We start from the raw sequence: 25,918 nt of genomic DNA, 5'->3' as shown, positions 1-25,918 counted from the left end.
TATGGATGAACTGGTCAGGCAAATTTGCGTACGCTTTTCCGCCTCTCCCACTCATTCCATTAGTGGTGCGCAAACTACAGAAACACTCCCTAACTCATCCTAGATGCTCCAACTTGGGCCAGACAACCGTGGTACACCACATTGCTGGAACTCTCCGTAGTTCTGCACCAAAAATTACACCTCTCTCCACGCCTCTTAACCCAGAACCACGGAGAGATCAGACACCCGCACCCAGCTCAGCTCAACCTTGCGATCTGGCTCCTGAAATCCTAGAATTTGACTACCTTAATCTTCCCCCTGACTGTATGAACGTCATTAAAGAAGCTAGACGTCCTACCACTAGAACTGGCTACGCAGCCAAGTGGAAACGATTTGTGATTTGTCACAATATCAATCCCTTGGATGTGTCTATCCAACACATCGTAGGCTACTTACTACACCTGCAAAGATGCAAACTAGCCTACACGTCTATTAGACTACACCTTGCTGCCATAGCAGCGTATCTACAAAATAGACAGCATCTATCCCTCTTCAGAGTACCTGCCATAAAATCCTTCATGGAAGGCCTCAAAAGAATAGTTCCCCCTACAGTGCCACCCTCACCGGTGTGGAACCTAAACATCATTCTCACAAGACTAATGGGGCCTCCATTCGAACCTCTACATAAATGCGAGCTTCAATTTTTAACATGGATAACAGCTTTCCTTGTAGCCATTACTTCCCTCCGAAGGGTCAGTGAGATGCAAGCACTCACCATTCAAGAACCGTTTCTGCAAATGAATCATAATAAGGTTCTTCTCCGCACTAATCCAAAGTTCCTTCCTAAAGCCATTTCTCCCTTTCACCTCAATCAATCTGTGGAACTGCCCGTATTCTTCTCGCAGCCGCAAACCATTGCAGAAAGAGCTCTGCACACCCTAGACGTCAAAAGAGCTTTACTCTACTACATCGAGAGAACACAACCTTTTCGCAAGACCAAACAGTTATTCGTGTCTCTCACCACCACACAAAGGCAACCCCATCTCCAAATCTGGGATAGCTAGGTGGATTGTTAAATGCATACAGATTTGCTCCCACAAAGCAAAACAAACGCTATCTGTTCCCCCTAAAGCCCACTCTACACGTAAGATAGGGGTTTCCATGGCATTTTTAGGGAACATCCCCTTAGATGATATCTGCAAAGCAGCTACATGGTCTACACCGCACACTTTCACTAAACACTATTGTGTAGATGTGCAAACTAAGCAACAAGCTAGAGTGGGACAGGCTGTCCTAAAAACACTGTTTCAAACAACTGCAACAGATACTGGTGGTCGCCGCTAAGAGGGGGTACTGCTACACAATCTATGCACAGTGTGTAATCTGCAGCTCATATGCCTCGAACGGAATATGCTACTTACCAGTATGCATCTGTTCTTGGCATGTAGAGCTGCAGATCTACACATGCCCACCCGCCTCCCCGGCTACCTTTATCTGTTCCAGTTTTATCTTATTTAGATACAGCACACATGGGCATCTTTACTATTTCTTACAAAGCTCCATTTCCCTGCTGGCGAAAAACAATCTGAGGATGGAGCCGAAGCCCATGCGCAATACGATCCAAAGGAGGAGTCACATACCTTGTGATTCCCAAAGACTTTCCAAGAGAAAAACAGCTGCAACATCCGGGCCCAACACCAGATGGCTATCAATGCACAATGTGTAGATCTGCAGGTCTACATGCCAAGAACAGATGCATACTGGTAAGTAGCATATTCCATATATAGGAAACATTAGTAGTGATAGATTCCTTACCGCCCCACCCATCCTCCCCGTTCTGCGACCTGATTTAGAGGGTTACGGTCATCCCTTTCAGGGCCCTACTTTCAATGCACCAGTGGTCAGTTTCTTGCATGGCTCTGCGTTACTGGCACGGAAATTTGTGTACAGAACAGACGTCGTAGCGCATGGGCGGCATCTAAGTAGCACCCATGACGTCCTCTTGGCAACCACAACGCCAGCGACGGACACGGAGCTGCACCACGCCACCTACCAACGCGCAGGGGTACTGCTGGCAAAAACTTTCCGGATCCAGTCTGACGCCTGGGGTAATTCTAAGGTAAGGAATCTATCACTACTAATGTTTCTTACAGATATATCGTGACCGAAGGTAAGTAACTTGTTCATCAGAGTCCACTCCTCAGACCCCCCCACCTTGGGAAGGTTATGCTGTATTGTCTATTCTAAAGGTGAGAAATCTCCAGTTGGAAATATTCATCAAATGAATAAGTTGGGTGACTTCTTTCTGGTTTTTTGTCTAAAAACAGATTTGTCGCTGCCTTACATCTCCCCTTTCCGTGAAGTAGCATCCTGGCCCTCATAATAAGTTTCCAAGTTAGATTTTGGCACATGGTTACCTACAGTTTATTAGAATGCTCCACGTGTGAGGGCACGAATGAAGAATGTTTAGGAAACTGGGTACATGAGTGGGGCTCTACTCACTTCTGGGGTGGTGCAGAGCCACTTAACTGCACGACGGAGTATTGCTGAAAAATTAACTAGATCCATTCTGGCAACTGGCATGCTCTTGCCATCCAGGGTTAGGCTTGGAGAATTGTAAGTTCTTGGAAGACAGGCGTTTGAGTCGAGGGATACACTGCAACTCCACCTCAAGTAGGCAATGCTTACGGAAACCAACTCCATGTTAATATTGTATTTTTCTGCCATTAGTTCGAGCGTATACTGACTGGGCTCAGACTGGCCCTCCTTTGGGCTGTGTGTCCCACATAGTCTTAAGAGAATGCTGACAAGGTGAAGAAACAGATGCACTTCCACTGCTTTCCCCAGTAGAATCCAGAGTATCCATGGTCCAACTGTTACGAGATGTGAAACCTGTGCCTCACGTGTGGAGCTTGCCGGGCCTTTCAGTCGAAGACCCTTCAGTAGCAATGGAAGAGGCCTTGGGCACACTAGGAAGTTCTTTGACATGCACCAACAGCTTCTGAGAACTGGCGTCTCAACGTTGAGGAAGGTGATTGTAGGAATCTAGCTCTTTCTGTGATATATCTAGAATCTGATGTACCATGTAAAGAGTCCTGGGGTTCTCTTATGAGCGGACAGAGTCTTGCTGTGTAATCCCAAAGTGCTCGATTAGGGGGTAGTGTGGTCAGGCAGCCTCAGGCTCAACACAGAGGAGTGCAAGGCATTTGAAAATGCACACAATGATTAATAAGTAACACATGACTCAGGAGATCCACACCAATTTATAAAAATATCAAGTATCTGTGTTTAGACATCAGGGAAAATCGTTCAGGTAAGTACGTTTTCAAATATAAATTTTCATTTCAAAAGGTGGACACAGCAAAAAGTGGACACAGTGCAATTGTTTAGTTCTGTAATGTTATCCTATGGAAAAAAGAAAAAGTTCTACAAACCGGTAAAGTACAGCGACTTACGGAACCAATCTCCAGGAGTTAAGATGAGTGGTGGGTAAGGTTCAAGGCAGCACCAGCAGTGTGGCACAGGGGCAGCCGGTTGAAGGGTGTAAAACGGTCTCAGGGGCCCAATAGGTTTTTATGAAGATCGGTCTCTGCAAAATGTGGCTGCAGGCTCTGGCTGGAAGGCTAGTCCGGTTGAACCAACAGGGGGGTTTCAAGTCTTGCAATGCTCAGGGATGTAGGGTCACCTGGGTCCTCTTCTCGACGGCCCAGGGGCGACGGATGCAGAGGTGACTTTAGGCGTTGGGCTTTCTTTTCGGGAGCAGTCACGATTGAGGGGGCCTGCGTGCAGAGGCTGCAGGCGACAGCGGGGGAGTTCACGAGGGTTGAAACCACGATGGACACTAGTTCTGAAGGTCTGGGGGGCCTTGTTGACACCAGTGGCCCACTTCACCTCGGGCTGAAGGCGACAAGTAAAGTGGTGGTCTCAGTCTTTTCTTTTGGAGTTTCTGCAGGATGTAGGTAACAGTTCTGCTCTAATTCAGGAGGACTTGGTACTTATTGAAGGCAGGCAGTCCTCCCAGGTTTTGGAGGCATACAGCTGCAGGATGAGTCTTCTTTGGGGCAGGGTTGACGGAGAACGACAGAACAGCAGGGCTGGTGCCAAGTTAGGTGCTCTCTTCAGTCTTCTGCGGCTATTCGTGTCCTTCGTGCCCTCCTTCATAGGTCTTCAGGGTCTGCTTCTCTGTTACCGAGGACTCTCCTAAATACAGAGCTTAGGGGTGTTAGGGGAGTGTAGGGTAGTATCCAATTGGCTATTGACAATTGGGGTCACTACACCCCCTGTATGACCACTTCCTGTGGGAAGTGTACGTAACCCTTTCCCAGAAGCATCAGTGGCATCCCCATCTGTACCTGGTCCTTAGAAGCATGCCAAGGCCACCCCCCTCCTGAAGAAACCTTCTTTGGAGGCTTCCAAACCTGAAAAGTTTTGCCTCATCTCTCCCCTGCCTTTCCTTGCTAAGGTAGCAGAGAAACTTGCCAATGTCACCCTAACCAAGTTTTTAGAAGAGAATAAGATTCTGGACACCTCTCAGAATGGCTTTAGGTCGATACATAGCATGTAATCTGCACTTTTTGCATTGATGGAAAAACTCCACAGCACCTTACATGAAGACATATCTGCAGCTCTGATTTTGCTTGAAATTCAATTCACAGGTAAGTTATTTCTAAGTTACTTTTCTTACTCAGTGCTGGACACCTAGGTTCAGCACTGGGACCTTTCCTGCAAACAGTTGAGAAAATTCGGTTAGGTTATTTGTGCGATTTTTAAGGATTATTCTTAGTTTTCAAAAGTCGACACTTTAAAGCTTTTTGGGAGAAAAAGTGTCAGTTATCCTATGAGGAAAATCAGGTTATCGGTTTCGAGGTAAGTATTCGGTCTTTTGAGCTAGGGTTCTGGGGCAAGACTTGGGGGTCCCCCAGGGTCAGTGATGCACTGTTGTTGCACCCCCAGTGGCACTAGGGCGGCCGGGTGCAGAGTGTTGCGGCCCAATGTTATCCTATGGAGGATAGGGAGGGCTCCGGTTGGTGGCTGCTGGCAAGCAGGCCACGGGGTTGTGGGAGCAAAGCTCCTAGGATTTAGGTCCGGGCAAATGGGGAACTAAGTAGGCACAAAAAGTGCACCATTAACGGCACTGGGGCAGCCGGGTGCAGAGTGCTGTTTTGGCGTCGGGTGCCCTGTTTTCAATGGGTATTTTCGGTTTTGGTTTTCAGCTGCAGGCTCGGTCTAGGAAGACTTCTGGGAGGAACCAACAGCTGGGCAGGTAAGTTGGAGGGCTTGGGGATGTAGGTGCACCTCTGGTTCTTTTCCCCAGAGGGCAGGGCGGCTGGATGCAGGGGTGTCTTCTGAGGTCGGATTTCACCTTACCGGGCCACTCGCAGTTGGGACGTCTCTGTGCAGAGGCTGCAGGCGATGTCGGGGAGTGCTGGGGGACCTTGCGGAGACCGGCGGGCCACTCGAACTCGTCGGGCCGTATGCGACGGATGCAGTGGTAGTTCCAGGCGTCTGGTTTCTTTGTCCTCAGCAGGCTGTCTGTTTTCGGAGTTTCTTTTGAACAGGGCTGCTGTTCACAGGAGATCCGGTCTTTCTTGAAGGCAGTCAGTCCTCCCAGGGGTTCTGGAGGTCGCTAGCTGCAGGACAAGACTATTTTTGGCACAGGATCTCTGCAAAATGGGACGGTAGGGCTTGGGGCCGAGTCAGTTGTTCTCTGCAGTCTCCTCTGCTGGGTGTCTTCTTGCATCATTTTTCTTCTTAGGTTGCGGGAATCTCCTTTCTTGGTTCAGAGCTGCCCCCTAAATACTGAATTTAGGGGGCGTTTTAAGGGTCTTTAGGTCAGTAGCCCAATGGGCTACTGACCTTAGGGTGACTACACCCTTGGTGTGCTCACCCCACGTGGGGGAGTGAGCACAATCCCTATTCCTGATTCGGGAGTGCCTGCCATCTGCAAGATGGCTAGCACTGGAGAGTGGGTTTCACCTTGCCTCCCCCACCTGAGGGGTGGAGTTGGCAGAGGTGGGCACACCTCCTGGGCTGGCTAGTTTTTTCCACCCATCTTCCTGCCGAAAGGAAGGGGAGACAGGAAGGGGGCCTGCTCCTGCTAGCAGGAGAGGCTGGGGGTCGCATTACAAAGGCTGCCAGGCCTTTGACGCTCCCCTGCCACAGATGTCTCTTCCTGGCCTGGGGGAGGTGTGAACACCTCCGCCCAGGAAAGGATTTGTTTCTGGGCTGGGCTCGGGGTGCGTAGGCTCCCACCCTAGGGGCCCAGAAACATGTCTCGTGGTGGCAGGCTGGTGTGTACCAGTCAGGGAACCCACCAGAGGCTGGTCGTTTTTCAGGGGGCATCTCTGAGATGCCCTCTGTGTGCATTTTTCATTAAATCCCACACTGGCATCAGTGTGGGTTTAATGGGCTGAGACATTTGATACCAAACTTCTCTGTTTTCAGTGTAGCCATTATGGTGCTGTGGAGTTTGTAATGACAAGCTCTCAGCACCATATACTCTTAATGGCAGCACTGCACTTATAATGCCTAAGAATTGGCTTAGACACTGTAGGGGTACAGGGCTTATGCACCTGTACCCTCACCGCAGGCATAGGGCACCCAGCTAGGGTGGTGACTGATCTATGCCAGGATAGTGGGTTGTAGGCATGGCACACAGGGATTGTCATGTCGACTCTTTGCCTTGTTCTGCACCAAAACATGCAGCCTGCAAAGGCAGTATATGTGTAAAGGTACAGGGCCTCTAAGGGTGGCACAATAAGTGCTGCAGCCCTTAGAGGTTTTCCCTGGTCACAGTGCCCTGGGTACCTATGGTACCATTTACCAGGGGATGACCTGTGGCCAGAGATGCCAATTGGGTTTAGGCTTCATGCTATTTTTAGGCAAGGAACATAGGCCCCTGGGTACCTGATTGACAGGAGCCCAGGGCACACTTAGTCAAAGTACATCAGCAATTCAGCAACAAGTGGGGGCATACCATGCAAGAAAGATGCCACTTTCTCACAGGGAGATAAACCCACCCAGAGTGGAAAAGATCTCCAGGATCTGAAGCAGCGACAAAAGCCTAAACAAGTACAGGTCATCCAGAAAACCGTGTGAAAGAACACTGAGGAACTTGTGCCCGCAACAGCACGTGGGACAGCAGAGGCAATAGGTTGCCCCTCACCCAGAAAGCCCACATTGGGCCTAACTCTGCACCTGGCTGCCCCTGTGCCGCTGAGGGTGTAAACACTGTACCTACCTGACCCTGGGAGACCCCCGAGTCTATGCCCAGAACCTTGACTCTGCCAGTTGATAACTCACTTTTCCTCCATAGGGTAACATTGACTGGTTTCACTTGGAAAGTGTTGAGTTTTGAAACTTTATAATATTCACCTAAAGTCAGCCGAATAACGAAAACGAAATTACTCACCTGCTATCAGGAGAGATCCCAGTGCTGGATCTTGGTGCCCAGCACTGACCCTGAAAAGTAATTACAACCATACTTACCAATAACTTGATTTTCCTCTATAGGATAACATTGCCTGGTTTTTACCAGAAATTCTTTTAAGTGTCGAATTTTGAAACAACCAAATATTCCTTAATCGCCTCTGTAACAAAAACGATTTCTTTCAACTGTTTACAGGAGATGCACCAGTGCTGAATCCAGTATCCAGCACTGAGTAAGAAAAAAGAACAATAACCCAACTTACTTACCTGTTAAGTGAATTTCCTCCCATAGGATAACATTGGTGTTTCTATGTGAATGAGTTTCAACTTTTGAAATAGAATAATATTCCTTTAAAATCATACCTTTAACCAAAACACATTTACTCACCTGTTTCCATGAAATGTCCCAGTACTGAATCTAGGATCCAGTCCTGTGGTTAGAAAAGTAATCCAAAAAGTAATTAATTGCATTTATTAAGAAATTCCCATTGAGCTCAATGTTATAATTGTGTTTGAAATGTGTTGCCTATTGCAACAACTGTAACTTCTGTATTCAAAAGTCTATTGCCTATTGAAAGTATTTAACTAAAGCATCTCATTCTGAGAAAGTATATGTTGATACCTATTGTTGGTTCTAAAACAAAACAACCATATATTTTTATATATAAACCATTGGCCTAGAGTTCAGTTCGAGTGTGTGAGACCATTTGCTGGCTGAGAGTACAACAAATGCTTTACACTGTCCTCTGATACTGCCTTACTGCTCGACCAAGCTACCACTTTAGAGAGTACGGTAATATCTAACTTTAGCCTCTGCCAAACCTCGTGGGACTGTGGACTCTGTACACACTGTACCTATTTGGGAACAGTATATACAGAGCCACGTTCCTACAGTAGCACTTTGTTTTTATTTTTAATTTAAGCTGACCCTTATTTTCTGTAGCTACCAGATGGTGAAGGACCTGAAAAGCATACAGAATATTTCGTTTTTAGCCACACATTTTACTCGCCCAAGGGCTCACACTCTAAAAGCCCTCCAGTCGCCCCCAACATGACTTAAGTCAACAGCAGCAAACTAATATAACCAGTCATTTTTTTCTAAAAATGGAAGGGCCTGTTTTCATAATGTTAAAAATAAAAAACCTTTTTAGAACAACTGTGTGAAAGAAGATTAAGAGACCACGTTCTGCCCTGGAATTAGAGAAAGCATCTTACTTAGACCTTACAGTTCATCATTAATGACTGTAAATGGTATGTTTTCATTATGAAGAATGTTGTTTAGCAACCTACAGTTCTATGTAGCTGTAAAAGCCTAGCCATCCTCATCCCATGAAATTCTTTATGGTTCTTCTCGAATGCTGTGCACTCAAGTTGCAGGTCATGCATTACAGCCATTATACCCAGGGCCACTGGGATTATGCGGTTGTGCAACTGCAGCGATGTTCGCATAATTATAGATTTGCCACATAGTCCATCATCTGCCACATAACCTGCTGATTTGAACAAAAAAAGTGTTTATAGCTCAACCGGTTCACTAGTTACCAAATATCAGCAACACATGTTGCTGCACAGTAGAGGGCCCTTTGCAAAGCTGGACTGGTCACCGTTTTGTTGCTTATTGCTATATTTGGGTGTTAAACTGGTATTTATGAGGTGCAATCACAGATTGACCCTCTTTCTGGAGAAAAACAGGCACAACATCACAGTTCAGAAAGGTGTTCTTATCCAAATAAGTTTTGCTAAATTATATTTTATTTTTGAAAATACCATTGTGAATTTTTGGGTAATTATTTTTGGACACTTTTTGTTTGAACTGTGTAGTAAGCCTCTGATACCAAACCAGTCACCCACAAACGTTTGGTTTGCTAAACTCTTTAATATTGTTTCTCCACCATAAAAATGATTTGCTGTAGGAATTGGGGTCGTTTATAGTTGTTGAGGATGAGAAGTACCAGGTTCTAGAAATTTTGTCAGGAGGGGTCCTTGCGCCTAAAACGTGGGGGGTCTCGGCATCAAAAAGTTTGAAGACCTTTGCATTAGAGCGTCCTGCTCGGGTGGTTACCTGTACTCTGTCCTCCTTATGGTGTTAAGTCACCCTTTGGACCCCTACGTTCTTTCTAGAACTTAATGGGATTCAGTCGCAGACTCCTCTGGACTTCTGGACTAGTACTGGGAAGCCAATTTCTGGAGTAGCTATGCGATATACATTTTTTAACTTAACAGAATCCCTAAGTATGCCATCAATCAGATGGCTACTTCTGAAAAATGGTGTCCCTCATAGTAGCCCACCTTAGGGGTAGTACTAGTCTGGAGGTGGCACGCCTACCCGACTAGCTAATTTTCCTGCCTGTCCAGGTTCCAAGGTGGTCCTGGACAAGAGGGGGTGGCTTTTCTCTCCTGTGAGGGGAGCCAGATTTGCATTCCAAAGGCGGCAGCTCTTTGAAGCTTGCCTTCCCAAGGAGGCTAATCAGCAGGCCATCCTGTTGGAGGGGTGTTACTCTCTGCCAGGACAGGCTTTTGTTCTGGGTCTACTGGAAGCAAAACACTCACTGTAGGAGGTCAGAACAGCATCTTGTGCGGCAGGCTGGCAGAATCCAGTCTGCAAGCACACCAGAGGCTAGTAGGTTTTCAGGGGGACTGCTGATTTTCTCTCTGGGTGCATGTATTGGTAAATCCAACACTGGTTAATTGTAGGTTCAATAATATGAGATGCTTCGCACCAAACATCCGTATTTTCAGTGAAGCCATCCTGTAGCTTGGAACCTCGTTTTCACCATTGTGCAGCATATGTCTTAAGATGGCTTCCATGGCCACTTGTACTGGCAGGAATAGAACTGACTAGCACAGGGGCATATCTGCTCATGCAGGTATGCCCTCACATGTAATACTCAGCACCCTGCCTTAATGTTGCATGGCCTGCTCTAGGGATGATTTAAAAATATTAGATGCAGTGTTGGGCACATGGCACACAGAGATGTGACATGTCGTATTTTCACTTTTGTTTGTACCAAGACCAACAGCCTGCATTGGCAGTCTTGTATGTGGGTGGTGAGTGGTCCTCTGGGGTGGCACAATTGGTGCTGCAACTGTTAGGTGTTCTCTTTAGTACCTCGGGCCCTAGATTACCAGGATACAATTTACTAGGGACTTACAACTTACAGAGGGTGCTAAAGGTTTTGTCAATTGGGGGAACAATTGTACTGTTTTGGGGAAGAGCTGTGGTACTGTGGACCTGATTAGCAGGAACTCGGTGCACTTTCATTCAAAATAACATTTAGGAAGCAAAAAATGGGGGGTGACCATGTCAGAAGGGAGCACTTTCCTACAGTGATGATGCCATCCCTTTGGGCATTCTCCCCCACCAACAATTGCCTATCTCAGAAGTAGTACTCTACAGCAGCTCTGACCAGGAGGAAGAAGAGGCCCCATCGACCTCCAAAATCATTGGCCCTCGAATTAAGACCTCCGCTAGGGTTGATAGTATGGTCGGTGCTAACACACAAACACACACAAAGGATCATAAGAGCCCTCACATGTAGATCACCATCTCCAGCTTTCCACTAAAACCAACTCAACCTCTAGGGCCTTTTGTCTGTTTAGGACCATGATCTGCACCAAAGAGCCCTCAGAGCGAACAAAGTGGCTATCAAGTCCTAAAACCCTGCAGATCCCACAACTCCACTTAAAGCTGGCACCCTATCAATCTTAGACTCTGCAGCCATCATTATAGGCCTATCAGCAGACTTCTCAGAGCAGCCAATCCTCTAAAGACTGCAGCCTGCAATCCAGTCCCCGCCACCCTATGCATATTCCCCCTCTGTCCAAGTGTACAGCCACCTGATCTCTGAACATCCTTTTCGTCAGACCCCTTGCTCTCTCAATTCCAACCACGGTCCCCATACTTTAGCAAACTTCCCCAGACATCCCTGTGAAAGATACACTGACTGCTCTGCTAGCCTGCACTAGTCCATATTTTGCACCAATCTGGTCGAGCCCTCCGTGCCCCAAGCCTAAACAATCTTACTTCTCCGTCAGTGCAATGTTACAAAACAAAAGGAAGTTCTGCTAGAGCATCTGTTCCCCCCCCCCCCCAATCCCCCCCCCCTCCCCACACCCCAAAAAGTATGCAGGCAAACCAGTCATGCCAATAAATCTAGCAGAGCTCCCACTACCCTTTTCATATGCCCCTGAATAGTCCACTAGTACACCCCCAGCCTCTGGCAATCCCATAAGGTATACACACGGGTCCCTCTGTGTCCGCATCCCCTCAGGCATCGGTCGGTAGAGTGTGTGTCCATGGCATAAATTCTTGCCCGCATGTAGTGTGCCCTGTGTAAGATCTTAAGCTGGATGAGGCAAAAACCAGTCCTGATCACCACTTTTCTTTGGTAGCTGCATGCCTCAGCCTGCTCAGCATCCTCCAGAATGGCCAAGTTCAGCTCCCATCTGGCTTTTAACTTGTCCAACAGCTTTATACAGTTCCTGACATCTGGTGCAGATGGACTCCGCATGACGGTGAAACAAGGCTGCTAGCAGCCTATTCTCTAGATGGGTCCCTTCCTCTAGAATCTCTGTGTGCCTAGTGCTCCTCGTAAGTGGATGCCTAATCCGCAGGTATTGAAATCTCTGGGACTCTGCCATCTCATAGTGCTCTTGTAAGTACTCTGAGACGACCACTCTGATTACCCTCATAGTCTGCAACCGTAGAGATTCCAATTAGATCCCACTAACGGAATCTCCCAGCAACTGTAGAGCAGCCAGAGCCTCCACATTCCACAGTGGCATTTCCATGGTAATTTTCCCCTCTCATCCAATCGCCCTGGTCCCCGCTTTCCATGTTTGGTCCAGCACTGCCTTTGATGCCATCCCCACAATGCTCTCCATGTGGGTCATTCAGCACCCATATGTAGCTCTGTTGAGGTAGCATCCCTCTGTCCGCCATATAGGCCCGATCATGCTACTCAGCAGACACCCTTTCATTAACAACCAGTAGCTGTGCTGCCCAGTAGTAGAGCTTTGGATTGGGCAAAGCAATGCCTTCGTCAAAAGGCCTTCATATGAGGGTGTCCAGTGCGATCTTAGGGCAGTCCGCATCCCATAGCAATGTCCTAGTAATCGCTTGCACTGTCCGGGGGGGAAAAAGTCCTTCAAGTACAACGCATGGTGTATTCTCTACTACAAAGAGAAATTTAGGTAAATAATTTTGTAGAGTGCCCCTCTGCCCATCAGGGAACATGGCAGCTTCCTCCATCTGACCACATCTTCTCTGTAATGGCCAAGCAAATCCTCCAGATTCCAAACACAAGTCACCAGGGTCTTTAGTGATATAGAACCCTAGGTCGAGAAAACCAGTCTCTGCCCATTACAGTTGCCAACGTGGAGGTGAGTCCCTTGGGTACGGACTGCAACAGGTTGTCAGCGTAGCGGGAGATTACATCCTCCCAATCAGTTTCCTAACACAGGCCCTGCAACATTGCGTCCCTTTTGACCCATTAGGTGGCTCGATGGCCAATGCAAACGGGGGAGTGCGGGCAACCTTGCCCGGTGCCTATCCCCTGCTGGAATTACCTTGACAGTCTCATTGACATGCACCCTAGTCAACTGTGCTGTTTAGAAGAGGTGAACCTAGGCCAGAAATATCTTCACGAACCGCATTTTTTCCAGCACTTCCTTGAGGTATGGCCATTCGAGCTAATCGAATACCTTTTCGACATCAAAGGACAAGATCACCCCTGGCTCCCCAATAGAGGTTGCTCTGCTGAGCATCTCGGGTTATGTCCAGTAGCACAAGGCAGCGTAAACCCAGATTGGTTCCTGTGGATCAATTTGTCTCACCCATCGTACGAATGGGATGCAAGGACTCACCTCTGCAGTTCTACCTCTATTTAAAAGGGAAATTGGCCTATATGAGGCACAGTCTTCAGGTTTCTTCTCTGCCTTGTGTATTAGGGCAATGTGGGCCGTACGAATGTCGGGGTAGGACCCCAGCAGCCAATTGCCCCTGATACATATATAGAAATGGTTACCTGACCCCTCCCCACTCCAAGATGCTGTATAGCATTTGCGAGTCCTGCTGCCACGAGTGGCCTATTCAATGCAACCCTATCCTATATTGGGAGGATCAAGACGGGGAGATCACCTACAAAACTCAACGGTCCCTCCAGCGGGCATTGATGCCAGGGAGAGTAGAGGGCCTCTAAGTGTTCCGCAAACCGATTCGCTGTTTGCGAGGCATGTCCACGGTGAGCCCGGTTGCCGTAACCACCTCCCACACCCACCGCTGACCCTCCTTGCGATGTGCCAGCCACGCCAGGAGTTTCCAGCCTTATTACCAACCTTGTATAGTCTGTTGCATGGGCCTAAGCTGTCTCTTGCGACCCCCTTAATCTACCTGTACTCCTCCCGCTGGATCGCAAGATGCGTCTGTGCTATAGTCTGCTTGGAAGGTAGTCATCTGCGTTCCAAAAGCAGTGCTCATGTCCCTCAGTTTGTTCAACGCCTCCCTTATCCCCGAGATCATAGAAATCAGGTACTCCCTCGCCACTGCTTTATATGCGTCCCGCAGTTTTATCCCTGGCACCACAGAGCCCCTGTTGTCAGCAAAGTATTCTCCGTTGGCTCCCTTGGCCCTCCCTTGTGTCCCAATCCTTGAGGTACCAGGAATCATGGTTGGCCAGTCCTAAGAACTTTGTTATAGACTTCTACATCATCCATACAGTCATCACCCCTTGTAGGGATGTGCTCCTTTACAGTCCATACAGAGCATTTGAATTGAAAATGTTACCTACCACAATCTAACACCGAGTCTGTGCCCATGCATATTGCCTACTTGAGGTGTCGTCACAGTGCATACCATGACGTTAAAGCTTGAAGGCTTTTCTTAGGAAAAAAGCAACTTACAAACATCAGAGCTTCCACTAAGTGTCGGGGTGTGTAAATCTACAGCACCACACACTAAAGACAGATGCTTACAGGGAAGTTACATTTTAGATGTATATGATTTGTATCAGGAGGGTAGAGAAAATGTTACTAGCTGAGTGGTATGTAGGAGTTAAGAAGTTTAACAAAAATATCGTTTTTTTTCTTTTGCCCTCTCCATTTTCTTCCTCCCTTGCCACATTTTTCCTTCACAGCAATCATTCGAGAAGCAGGGATTTCACACTGGAACTCCGGCCGCCTCCTTTAATTTGCCTTCAGCTCTGGGCAGCGCAGGACCCATCAATGCTGCAGCCGGATACCCCCCTGCTCCCTTCATGCACATCCTGACCCCACATCAGCAGCCGCACTCTCAGATCCTGCACCATCACCTACAACAGGACGGGCAGGTAAGATACCGGCTCCCCCCCCTTTTGCCAGAGCTTACCTTTCAACCTGTCTGATTTCCTGCTAGACGTGTCACCCCCATCAGCTCATTCCTAATCATCTGAGATCACATACATACATGGCTGGTAAATTGGAGAGCACATGCCTGGGTTAACGTGCAGTTGCTAACCATTTGGCCCCAATCTCAGTAGTAGTTTACAGTTATAACTATGGAATTCTGTTGTCAAAGTTTGTACCTTTATTTTGCATATCCTGCCACTTTGCATCAGCTGCCATATTTGCAGATGATTCTGTGTTGCCACCTGCAGCAAGAAGACCAGGTAATAAGCTTTCCAAACCGTTTTACTCACCACGTCACTTCCCGGCACCACTTCTCCACTCTGGTTGCACATGGCCTGCACTGCACAGATCAGTTTCCCTGCTGCCAGTGTCCACCGGGAGGTTCCTTAATAGTCTAATACTCTTGCCCTTACAGTGTATCTGCTTTATTGTGCACGGGTATATACACGGACACGCTGAGGGCACATACATATGCACTTGGATTTGCTGCAAGCCTCAAGGGGCCCACCACTACACCGCACTAACCCTCCCGCCACCCACCCACATGGAGATTGTCTGGTGTTATTTCCCACAGACATGGCGATTGTCTCCTGTTTTCATCAACCTATACAAAAAAATAAATGCAAAATGTCTCAAATGTTGTGAGCTATATTTTCCAGGTATTTCCCCTGCTAGCTAAACCACTTTAGTCTGGTCATTACTAGGTTGCCATTGAGCATCTTATTCTCCAAGTAGTACTTATTTCACTTTACCCCTGGAACGCTTAAGGTTCCATTCTTTGTTGCAATTATTTTTTTCCAGCATTTCTGGCCAAAGGAAAATGATTTTAAATATGCAGGTAATATTGATCACATGTTTTCGAATCTATACTTCTAAACACACATTCCTCACTTTGTGAATATTCTTCTGGTGTTGGACAGATTCTGGGAAAAACACTAAAGTAGTACTCCTGTGTGCCAGTAGGTGGCGCAGTGCGGCTTCACACTGACTGCCTCAATCGACGTGAATGGAGCTGCATAAAAGCGCCACCTATGCGTGCTAACGTCAGTACATTTCTTTCTGCTCCTTTAGATGCGGGTATGGTATCAGTTTTTTTTTCTAGTGGGCCAAGAGAATTGTAATCTCCTAAAATGACACAGCTTAAACCTTATAGGGACTGTCACAAACACATGGATACAAAACTCCTAGTCCTTTGAGGAGTGTGCCCCTGAACCCGAAAGCGACCCAGAAACTCAAAGCTGTACATTGCCTAAAGAACTCACAGACATCTTAAAGTTGCAGACGGAGGCATTTGTCCAGTCCTCAGTCTTCACCCTCTGATCCTTTTCGTCTGGAAGGAAAAGTTCAAGATGCTTTCACTGACCAAGTTCCTTCTTCCGTGGATCCAGTAGACTGGATGGTGGTGTTGGATTTGCAGAATGCTTATTTGTACGTCCCCTTCTTGCAGTTCTACCGACGTTACCAGTGGTTTCAGGTAGGCCATGATCACTTTCAGTTCTCCCTCAGGGATCTCCATTGAAATTCTATGCACTGAATTGTTCCGCCCATGTGCGAGGATCCCTTAGCAGTTCTTTCAAAGTCACAGCTACTTTGCCATACTTTGGAAAGGCAAGGAAACGCATGTGACAGACGTTACATTTTTGCAGCCTTAAAAACGGGCTATATTGCCAATCTTAATTAAATTACTCCTCAATACATCCTTCAAAAACTCATTTTACTTTTTAAAGTAAGATAAGGAGTAATACATAGCAATGTAGCCTGTTTATCCTGCAGCATAGAAACAATGTAATTGGCACACTGCGCCTTTAATGTCCTACTTGTCTCCCGTGTCCAATCATACCCTGTATGTAGCGGTTCCTTTTTCCGGCTCTAGCTGACAGCATCCTGGACAGAGCTGTACCTTTAAGGGTTTTTCCACAATCCTTTCCATCTTGGGCATCTTAAAGCTGATTCACTCTACATCCTTTAGGGCGTTGAGCATTTATAGATCATTTCCTGACAGGACATTTTTGCAGCGTGGCTCTTTTCTGGATTCATAATTCTGTGCATTATTCCCTCATCTAGTGGTTGGGTCCGGAGTTCTCCAAAACATAGATGTTACCTTTTTTGTTTTTTTTGGGCGTCTATGGCCCACTATTTGGTGTCCTGTTCTGCCTCTGATGACGTACACCCTCCTATTCAAGTTCGATTTGCTGCTGTTTGGTCTGGATGCTTTGCTGAGGGATCTAAAAGTCAGGGGGAAAAGGGCTGAAGTTTGGAAAAGGTTTTTCGAAATTCAGAAGTTCTTCGAATAGAGGTACCGGGTAAGACTCTTTGTTCCGTGTGATGGAGATGACTGCTTTTCAATTCTCATCACAGAAGGAGGGACTGGGGCTTGGCAGGTCAAGCATACGGGCCCCTTGTAACAGTAGCGAAAGCAAGAGTATGCAGGTCCTGAGGCGGGGGAGGGAGTACCAGGGGCCCACAAGGGGAAAGGATGGTAAATGTAGAGTAGCTCCAGTTGGGAGCAAGGGCCCTCACTCCCCTGGGGTTGTCATGCTTCCTCATCGGGCAGCTCCTCGGGCTGGCGCTGCAATGCCCAGCGGGTCCCGCGTGGGTACTCTTTGCCGGAGGTCTTTTCTTGGTGCCGATGTGAAGTTTAAAAGGTAGTGGTGGGGTATACGTGCTGAGTGTAGAAATGGCAAGGAGTGGGTGTGAATTAAAAATAGCTATTGGAATTTTATTAGCTGGGTTCCTATGATATAGTAAAAATGAAAGACTATAAGAGAAATTAAACCCTCTTGTGTGCTTGATCGTGTGTGTAAAGTCAATTCTGCCTGAAATACCATCACAAATTTGTGCAGAAAGACCAAACATCAGGTGTGTAACCTCTGCCTAACACTCTACCATCGGAGCGTCTACTGCAAAGCATTTGCGGGTTACAAGTCTGACGTTAAATGCAAGAGAAGCAGAGACAGGGGCACTACGCCATGCAGGGATGGAGGCCAACACAATCCTTAAACCTGGGTCTGTCGAGCGATGACAAAAACATTGCAGAATGTGCAGAGGGAGAATCTGCGAAAGCTGACCTGAGAATCTGTGAGGTCAAAGGAGAACTGCTCAAGACTAAGGCAAGAGAACACGGGTAACACCGGAAAAAGACATTTGTTGTCGGTCTTGGAAATCAAAGTACAAAAGTGAGCTTCAACGCAAATCGTAGGCAGTCCTAGAGACAAGGTTCCCTCAGATTCCTTGACAGGGACACCGCAGGGGGCATGTTGCCCAAAATGACAACTACATCGAAAGATGTTAGATGTCGAGACATTTCAGGTGTCAGAAAAAGATTTCAGGAGGAGCCGAAGAGCTCTAAGATGGGCACATCGTCGAAAGGATCCTCAAAGTTGAAAAGAAAATACACACTTGATCCCGAAAAACACTTGGCGGAAATAGAGAGGAAGAAGTGGTGTCTCAAGGTGGAAATGGCAGCTTTAATTCAAAAGTAGAATGTTGACGCCTCCCTTAAGAAATTCTAATTTCCGCAAAAAGATTTACTTTCGAAAGAGCAGATTGAAAGGTATATCTGAAAGAGACACATTAGTGATAGATTCCTTACCTTAGAATATTCCCCAGGCGTCAGTCTGGATCCGGAAAGTTTTCTACTTAGCATTACCCCCTGCATGCCAGTAGGTGGCGCTGTGCGGCTTCGCGCCGGGATGACGTCACGGAGGCTACTTAGGCACCACCCATGTGTGCTGATGCCAGTTCTTTCTTTTTCCGTGCAGAAAACGCAGATCCGGATTGAGCACGTACCCTAATCAATTTTTGACCACTTTTTTGAGACTTTTGTCTCCTTCTCTTGTCTCCTGGTGCACATAGGGATGCCCGGCTTTAAGTCTTGTGGGTTGTGCTGCCGTAATATGTCTGTGGCGGACCCCCATGATGTCTGCCTCTACTTCCTGGAGACCGACCATGACTCCTGGGATTGTCGGGACTGCCGTGCCATGGCCCCGAAGGCCTTGCGGGAGCGGCGCTGGAAGTTGCTGGAGGTCCGGCACTCCTCTCACCGCCGCTCCGGGTCTAGGGGACGCTCGCGGAACCGGAGCCATCGCTCCTCGGACTCTTAAGTCTTCACCTTCAATTCCGGTAAGCGATGCCATAAGAAGTCGAAGAAGCGTGTTCGCTCTCTGACGTCCTCCCGTCGCTCCCCGGAGGCGGATGAGGGGATCCTGGAAGTCCCGCGGCCTACCTGCTATTCCCGGGTCCGTCGGCGACTCCCGAACAGATGCAAGAGTTTCTTGCTGCCATGGACCGCCTGTCTAGGCCTCGGGCTCCCGCCGGCGCGCCTACAGGCCCCGCGGTCCCGTGTCCAGATCCTGTTGACCCGGCGGCTCCACCTCTGGCCCCGGAGCCACTGGTTCCAGCGCCCGTGGCTCCGGCGCCACAAGGTGCAGCACCGCTGGCTCTGGCCCCGGAGCAACTGGATCCAGCGCCCGCAGCTCCGTTGCCACAAGGTGGAGCACCGTTGGCTCCGACCCCGGCGCTGCCCCTGGCTTCGCCGCAGGCGTCGCACTGGGTGCCGTTTATCCCGCCCCTGCCCCCGTTCTCGGACCATTTCGTTCCGACCTGGGATCCTCATTGGGATGCGGTTCCGGTTCGGCCCCGGCTGGTGCCGCTCCCCGCACCGCTGACCCCCTCTTCGGCTCCGGTCCTGCCGCGGCAGCCGACTCCTTCTACGCCGGATGAGGACTGGGACGGCTCCGAGGACCCCCTTGTGCGGCAGTGAAACTCTGAGCAGGATTGGGTGGATGACCTTCAAGATGTGGGTGAACTTGATGTGTCTTCTGACCCGGGGTTCGCCTCCCCTCTGCCTACTATGGAGGAGGGCGCTTCCTACACTATGGTGCTGCGTCGAGCTGCGGAGGCTCTCAATCTCGACCTCCCTACGGTGTCCCTGAAGACCAACCTCCCTTTCAATGAGGCCCTTACCGAAGTCCTCTTGGGCACTTGGTTGCGGCTGGCCTCGGGGGCACCGGTGGATAAGAAGGTCGCTAGACGTCATCGCCCGGCACCTGGTGACCCTGCCGCCTTGACCACTCGCCCAACGCCTGAGAGCCTGCTCATTCAGGCTTCGACTTCGCAGAGTGCCTTTCCCACGGCTCCGCTGGATAAGGACTCTAAGAAGCTGGACCAGTATGGCAAGAGGTTGTTCTCCTCGGACAGCTTGGGGTTGCGGTCTGTTAATATCGCCTGCTTGTTGGGCCGTTACTCCCACGCCGTGTGGGATACTGTAGCAGAGGTCCTGCCTCAGTGTTCTGAAGAGGTCCAGGCCGTCCTTTCCCAAGCTATTGCGGAGGGCAAGGATGCGTCGAAGTTTGCCATCAGGTGTGGTCGGGACACGGCTGATTCCTTGGGCTGGGTGATTTCCACGACTGTGGCATTGCGGCGTCAGGCCTGGTTGCGGTCTACCGAGTTCTCGCCTGATGTCCAGAGCTCGCTCATGGACATGCCCTTTGATGGCTGTCGCCTCTTTGGCGACAAGGCGGACAGTGCCCTGGAGTGCTTTAAGGACTCACGGGCCACGGCTGAGTCTTTGGGTCTTTCTACTAAGAGCCCTGCCATGCCTGGGTTTTGTTCCTGTCGTGGCCAGGGTAAAGGCGCCCAGGCGCGCTCCTCCGCAAAACCTGTGCAGAACCTGCCTCAGCGTGGCTGCGGACGTGGCTTCCGCAGGGGTTGGTCTTGGGACCAGCGGGCGGGGCAGTCCACCTCCGCACCCGCTGCTTCCACCTCAAGCCTTCCTAATCCGAGCTCAAGGGGCATCCCACGCCGGTCGGAGGCAGGGTCTGTCACCACCTCCACCACTGGCGAGGTATCACTTCGGACAAGTGGGTGCTGCAGATAATCTGCCAAGGTTACTCGCTCCCCTTTCTGTCCTCCCCACCAGCCATGCTACCTCGGAACCACCGCATGTCTGGGGATCATTTGGCTCTTCTCAGTCAGGAAGTAACGGCCCTCCTGGCCAAGGGGGCCATCGAGTATGTTTCCAATCAGGAAGTGGTTGCTATTCCCACTACTTTCTGGTTCCCAAGAAGGACAGGTCCCTGTGGCCCTGTGCCCCATCTTGGACCTCCAGGACGTCAATCGCTTCCTCTGGAAGGAGAAGTTCAAGATGCTGACTCTGGCTCAGGTCCTGTCTGCCCTGGACCCTGGATGGTAGCGTTGGACTTGCAGGACGCTTATTTTCACATTCCCGTCCTGCCAGCCCACCGGCGTTACCTGCGGTTCATGGTAGGCCAGGAGCATTGTCAGATTGCCGCGCTCCCCTTTGGCCTTACCAGCGCCCCTCGGGTGTTCACGAAAAGCGATTGCCGTGGTCGCAGCTCATCTGCGTAGGTCAGGGATGTCAGTCTTCCCCCTACCTAGATGGCTGGCTGTTGAAGGCGGGTTCGCCCCAGGCAGTTGTCTCCCACCTCCAGACTAGGGCCGAACTCCTGCATCTGCTGGCGTTCTCTATCAATGTGCCGAAGTCGCACCGGAGTCCCTCTTAGAAGCTCCCTTTCATCGGAGCGGTTCTGGATTTGACGCTGTTTCAGGTTTATCCTCCCAAACATCGAGTCCGGGATATTCAGGCTATGGTTCCGCTTTTTCAGCCTCTATCCCGGGTTTGTCAGGATGACCCTCCGGCTTCTGGGCCTGATGGCCTCCTGCATCCTGCTGGTGCCGCATGCCAGATGGCAGATGCGGTCTCTGCAGTGGGACCTGAAGTTACAGTGGGCACAGCATATGGGGAACCTGTCCGATCTCATCCAGATCTTGGAGGGCGCTGCACGACAGTTGCAGTGGTGGCTCACGGATAGCGATTGGGTCAGTGGCAGATCCCTCTCCCTTCCCCAACCGGAGCACACGGTAGTGACTTATGCATCCCTCCTGGGTTGGGGAGGCCACATGGGAGAGGCGGAGATCAGAGGCCTCTGGTCTCCGGCGGAGTCCCGGCTCCATATCAACCTTCTGGAGCTCTGGGCGTTCTGGGTTGCACTGAAGGCATTCCTTCCCTCTGTCCGGGGAAGTGTAGTGCAGGTGTTCACGGACAACACCACTGCCATGTGGTATTGCAAGAAACAGGGCGGGGTGGGGTTGTGGACCCTATGTCAGGAGGCTCAGCGCATCTGGACATGGCTGGGACATCAAGGCATTACCTCGAGCTCCAGGGTGGACGAACTCCGCCCCCGGTGCATGGTGGATCATGAGTGGCGTCTGAACTTGGTGTGGCGCAAGGTCTCTTTCTGCGATGGGGAGAGCCTTGGTTAGATCTTTTCGCCACCGAAGAGAACACGCAATGTCATCAGTTCTGCGCGTTGGAATTTCCAAAGCGGCACTCGCTCTGAGACGCTTTTCGTCTCGAGTAGAGCTGCGGTCTGTTGTACGCCTTTCCGCCTATACCACTTTTGCCCAGAGTGCTGGAGAAGGTCAGGCGCGAAAGGGCCCAAGTTATTCTTGTGGCTCTGGGCTGGGCTCGATGAGTATGGTATCCCGAGCTACTCAGTATGAGCATCGATCCCCCGATCCGTCTGCCACTTCAGGAGGATCTTCTGTCGCAGCAGGGGACGGTCCTCCACCCGAACCTGTCCAGCCTCCACCTCCATGCTTGGATATTGAGCGGCAACAATTGACACCTTTCGATCTTCATCCCGAAGTCTGTGATGTCATCCTGGCAGCCAGGCGTCCCTCCACTAAAACAGTGTACGCCTGTAGGTGGAACAGATTTGTGGCTTGGTGCACAGCTAAGACTGTGGATCCCCTTTCTGCCCCTCTTTCTGAGGTTCTTCTGTTCCTTCTCTCTTTGGCCCAGCAGGGCTTTGCTCTGGGCACCATCAAAGGTTATCTTTCGGCCATCTCCGCCTTTCTACGGCTTCCAGATCAGCCTTCTCAGTCCCCGGTTGTTAACCGTTTTCTTAAGGGCATTACGCATACGTTCCCACCTGTGTCCTTCATAATGCCTCAGTGGGACTTGAATCTTTTCTTGACTTTTCTGATGTGCGCTCCCTTTGAGCCCCTTTATAACTGTCCCTTACATCATCTTACTCTCAAGACGGCTTTCCTGTTAGCTATCACCTCTGCCAGGAGAGTGAGTGAGCTCCAGGCTCTTTCTTCCAAACCTCCTTTCCTTTCTGTTCATCCGGCCAAGGTGGTTCTGAGGACACGTCTTTCTTTCTTGTCAAAGGTTGTCACGCCCTTTCACATTGGGCAGACCATCACTTTGCCCACCTTTTTTCCGCCTCTGCATCCTTCAATGGAAGAGGAGCAGCTCCACCGTCTGGATCCAAAACGTGTGCTCGCATTCTATCTGCAGCGTACACAGCAGTTCCGGGTGGATGATCAGCTCTTTGTTTGCTACGTGGGCGCCAAAAGAGGTATGGCGGTGCACAAACAGACCATCTCCCGGTGGGTCGTTCTGTGCATCAAAGCCTGTTACTCCTTCACCAAGAAGGAGCCTCCTGTGTGACTGTGTGCCCATTCGACCGGGGCAACTGCAGCCACTACTGCCTTGGGGGCGCGGTGTCCCCTTGCAGGATTTTTGTCAGGCAGCTACGTGGGCCTCGCTGCACACGTTTACCATGCACTACTGCCTTGACAGTCAGGTCCAGAGAGACTGCTTCTTTGGCCGTTCTGTGCTCCGTGACTTTCTGGTGTAATCTTGTTCGCAGCCCCACCACCGGGGTTGGTATTGCTGGGGTATCTATTCTACGGTAATGAATCTATCTCTAATGTGTCTATTTCAGATGCACAAGTTACTACTTGTGTAAAGATATACCTGTAAGAGGCATTAGTTAGTGATAGATTCCTTACCGCCCCACCCATCCTTCCCGTTCTGCGAACTGATTACTAGGGTTAAGGTCATCCCCTTTTAGGGCCCTAGTTTTATGCACCAAAGGTCGGTTTCTCGCATGGCTCTGCGTTTCGGCGTGGAAAGTTGTGTACAGAACTGACGTCCGCGCGCATTGGGGTGCCTAAGTAGCCTCCGTGACGTCATCCCTGCGCGCACGACGCCAGTGACGGGTGCGAAGCCGCACGTCGCCACCTTCTGGCGCGCAGGGGTACTGCTAAGCAGAAATCTTTCCGGATCCAGACTGACACCTGGGGAATATTCTAAGGTAAGAAATCTATCACTAACTAATGTCTTACAGATGTATTGTTACACAAGTAGTAACTTGTCCGTTAAGGAAATAGACCCTCCCATGACACCAGAGCCTCAGGAAGAGGAGGAATCCTCCTATGGGGAGGAGGAGCAAGAAGCCTTGGCAGTGTTTTAGAGGTCAGAGGACTCTGAATATGCTGAGACACAATGGCATGAGCTTGAAACAGATGCCCCTGAAGAAGGGATTGATATCCGTCGAGGTCCTTGACTCCGCATGACGATGCGGTGTACAGCCAGATCAGCTTGAAGAGAAGTCAAGCTTTCTCCTAGAAACTTTAATGACATCACAGACAAGGAATTGGTTACCCCCGGTGCTACTTAGTGTTCTGGATGAGGGGAGGGAAGCTTTTAAAGAGCCGCCTTCATGCCGAACTGTGACACTGAGGACTGAAGTACAAACAGTCATCAAAAGACCCTCCATACATGAAGGCAACAGTGCCTGCAGACTCATTACTTCCATGGCGAGGAAGAGAGGCAATATTTCATAAACGTCGGGGCTACCCCCCATACAAGGAGAGTAAGAAGATGGATCTGATGGGCAGAACATTTGAAGAGTGCAGCCAATCAATGGCGGTTTGTAAACTCCAGCTCCCTCCTTAACCGTGCCAACTTTGGGAGGAAAGGGCAGAACTCATGAGGCACCTACCCGATCAATAGAAAAAGAGCAACAAGCCTAGCTGAAGGCAACAATATTGTGAACACATGCCGCAAATCATCATTAGATGCAGCAGATACCACAAGTCGCCAAATGATGGAACATTAGGATGCAACTCTTGGCTATGAATATTAGGATTCAAACCAGAGGTGCAGGCTAACATTATAAATGCACCTTTTAACGATGAACAGCTGTGTGGGGGCACAGTGGTCGAAACACTGAAGCAGCTCCAGAAAGAAAATCAGACCGCAAAATCCATTTGTGCTTTGCAATTTAGGGGAAACATGTGGAGAGGTACTACATCTCGCAGACCTACAGGAATAGGTAGTTTCCCTAGTACCGCATCACATTAGGGCTTTCAGAGTAGCAGCTAATTAACAGAACCCTCACAACACTGGCTATAGCTGCCGGAAGGACTCCAGTCCTTTCAGGAACGAACACTGGGTGGGGACAGTCTCACAGGAGATGTACAACCCCCCTCAAATAAGTGACTTGGCTAACAGAGAGAACCTCTCACATATAACACTAGCGGGAGGCAGAATAATACTTCTTTCAGGAGTGAAGGAAGATCAAATCAGTCAATTTGGATATTGCATAGAACTGGTCAAGATGCCACCAGCAAGGGGACCAAAGGGAGAGGTCCATTCAAACAAGTAAACATCACGTCCACTCAGAGGTAGAGGAGTTGCTGGAAAAAAGGGCAATAGAAAAGATGCCCAGAGATGAGATCAAGAAATGAATTGACTCAACAGATTTTTAATACCAAAGGTAGACTGATCTCTACGCCCTATTCTAGACCTCAGATTCATAAACAAGTTTATAAAGACACAAAGATTCAAGGTGACAGCTTTACAGGAGTGTAAGAAACTGGCTCTGTATATACTACACCAAAATAAGATATAGTGTGTATAGAGTCAAAGTGTCCCCAGAGGTAGGCAGAGGCTAAAGTTAGATAGAACCTTACTTTCTAATAGTGGTAGCTTGGTCGAGCAGTAAGGCAGTATCCGACGACAGTGTTAAGCATTTGATGTACACACAAGTCAGCAAATGAATTCACACACTCAAGAAATGAACTCTAGGCCAATTGTTGTATAAAAATATACTGTTTATTTTTTAGAACCAAGCCGGCCTGGTACAGGTAAGCATTAAATACTTTTCAGTAATAAGTTACTGGATATAGGACAGTGTGCAAATGCAATAGAAATTGTGCTTTGATTTACTGGGGAGCAGTAGTATGCAACACTTAGCAAATACAGTACATTGGAATGAATAGGCTTTTTCAGTAAATTGCAGGCAAGTTA

The 25,918-nt window shown here is 49.2% G+C and overlaps 1 protein-coding gene across 39 annotated transcripts in view; it reads left to right on the top strand.

The window, feature by feature from the left end:
* The window catches only part of UBAP2L (ubiquitin associated protein 2 like), a 658,575-nt gene that overhangs the window by 574,110 nt on the left and 58,547 nt on the right, over positions 1–25,918 (top strand). For 25 of the 39 annotated variants that reach the window (XR_014972277.1, XR_014972273.1, XR_014972279.1 and 22 more), the window contains one exon: positions 14,541–14,732. Coding sequence is in view for 24 of the 39 variants with exons in the window: in XM_085638896.1 (XP_085495022.1) it covers positions 14,541–14,732 (192 nt within the window). In the remaining 15 variants the exon portion in view is untranslated. Of the gene's footprint in view, positions 1–14,540; positions 14,733–14,999; positions 15,051–25,918 lie in introns of all 39 variants that reach the window. The other 14 variants (XR_014972270.1, XM_085638880.1, XM_085638884.1 and 11 more) reach the window with 1 other exon arrangement.

Source organism: Triturus cristatus, chromosome 12 (assembly GCF_964204655.1).
Source record: "Triturus cristatus chromosome 12, aTriCri1.1, whole genome shotgun sequence".
NCBI classification, from domain to species: domain Eukaryota; kingdom Metazoa; phylum Chordata; class Amphibia; order Caudata; family Salamandridae; genus Triturus; species Triturus cristatus.
This window is presented reverse-complemented; position numbering and strand designations above follow the sequence as displayed.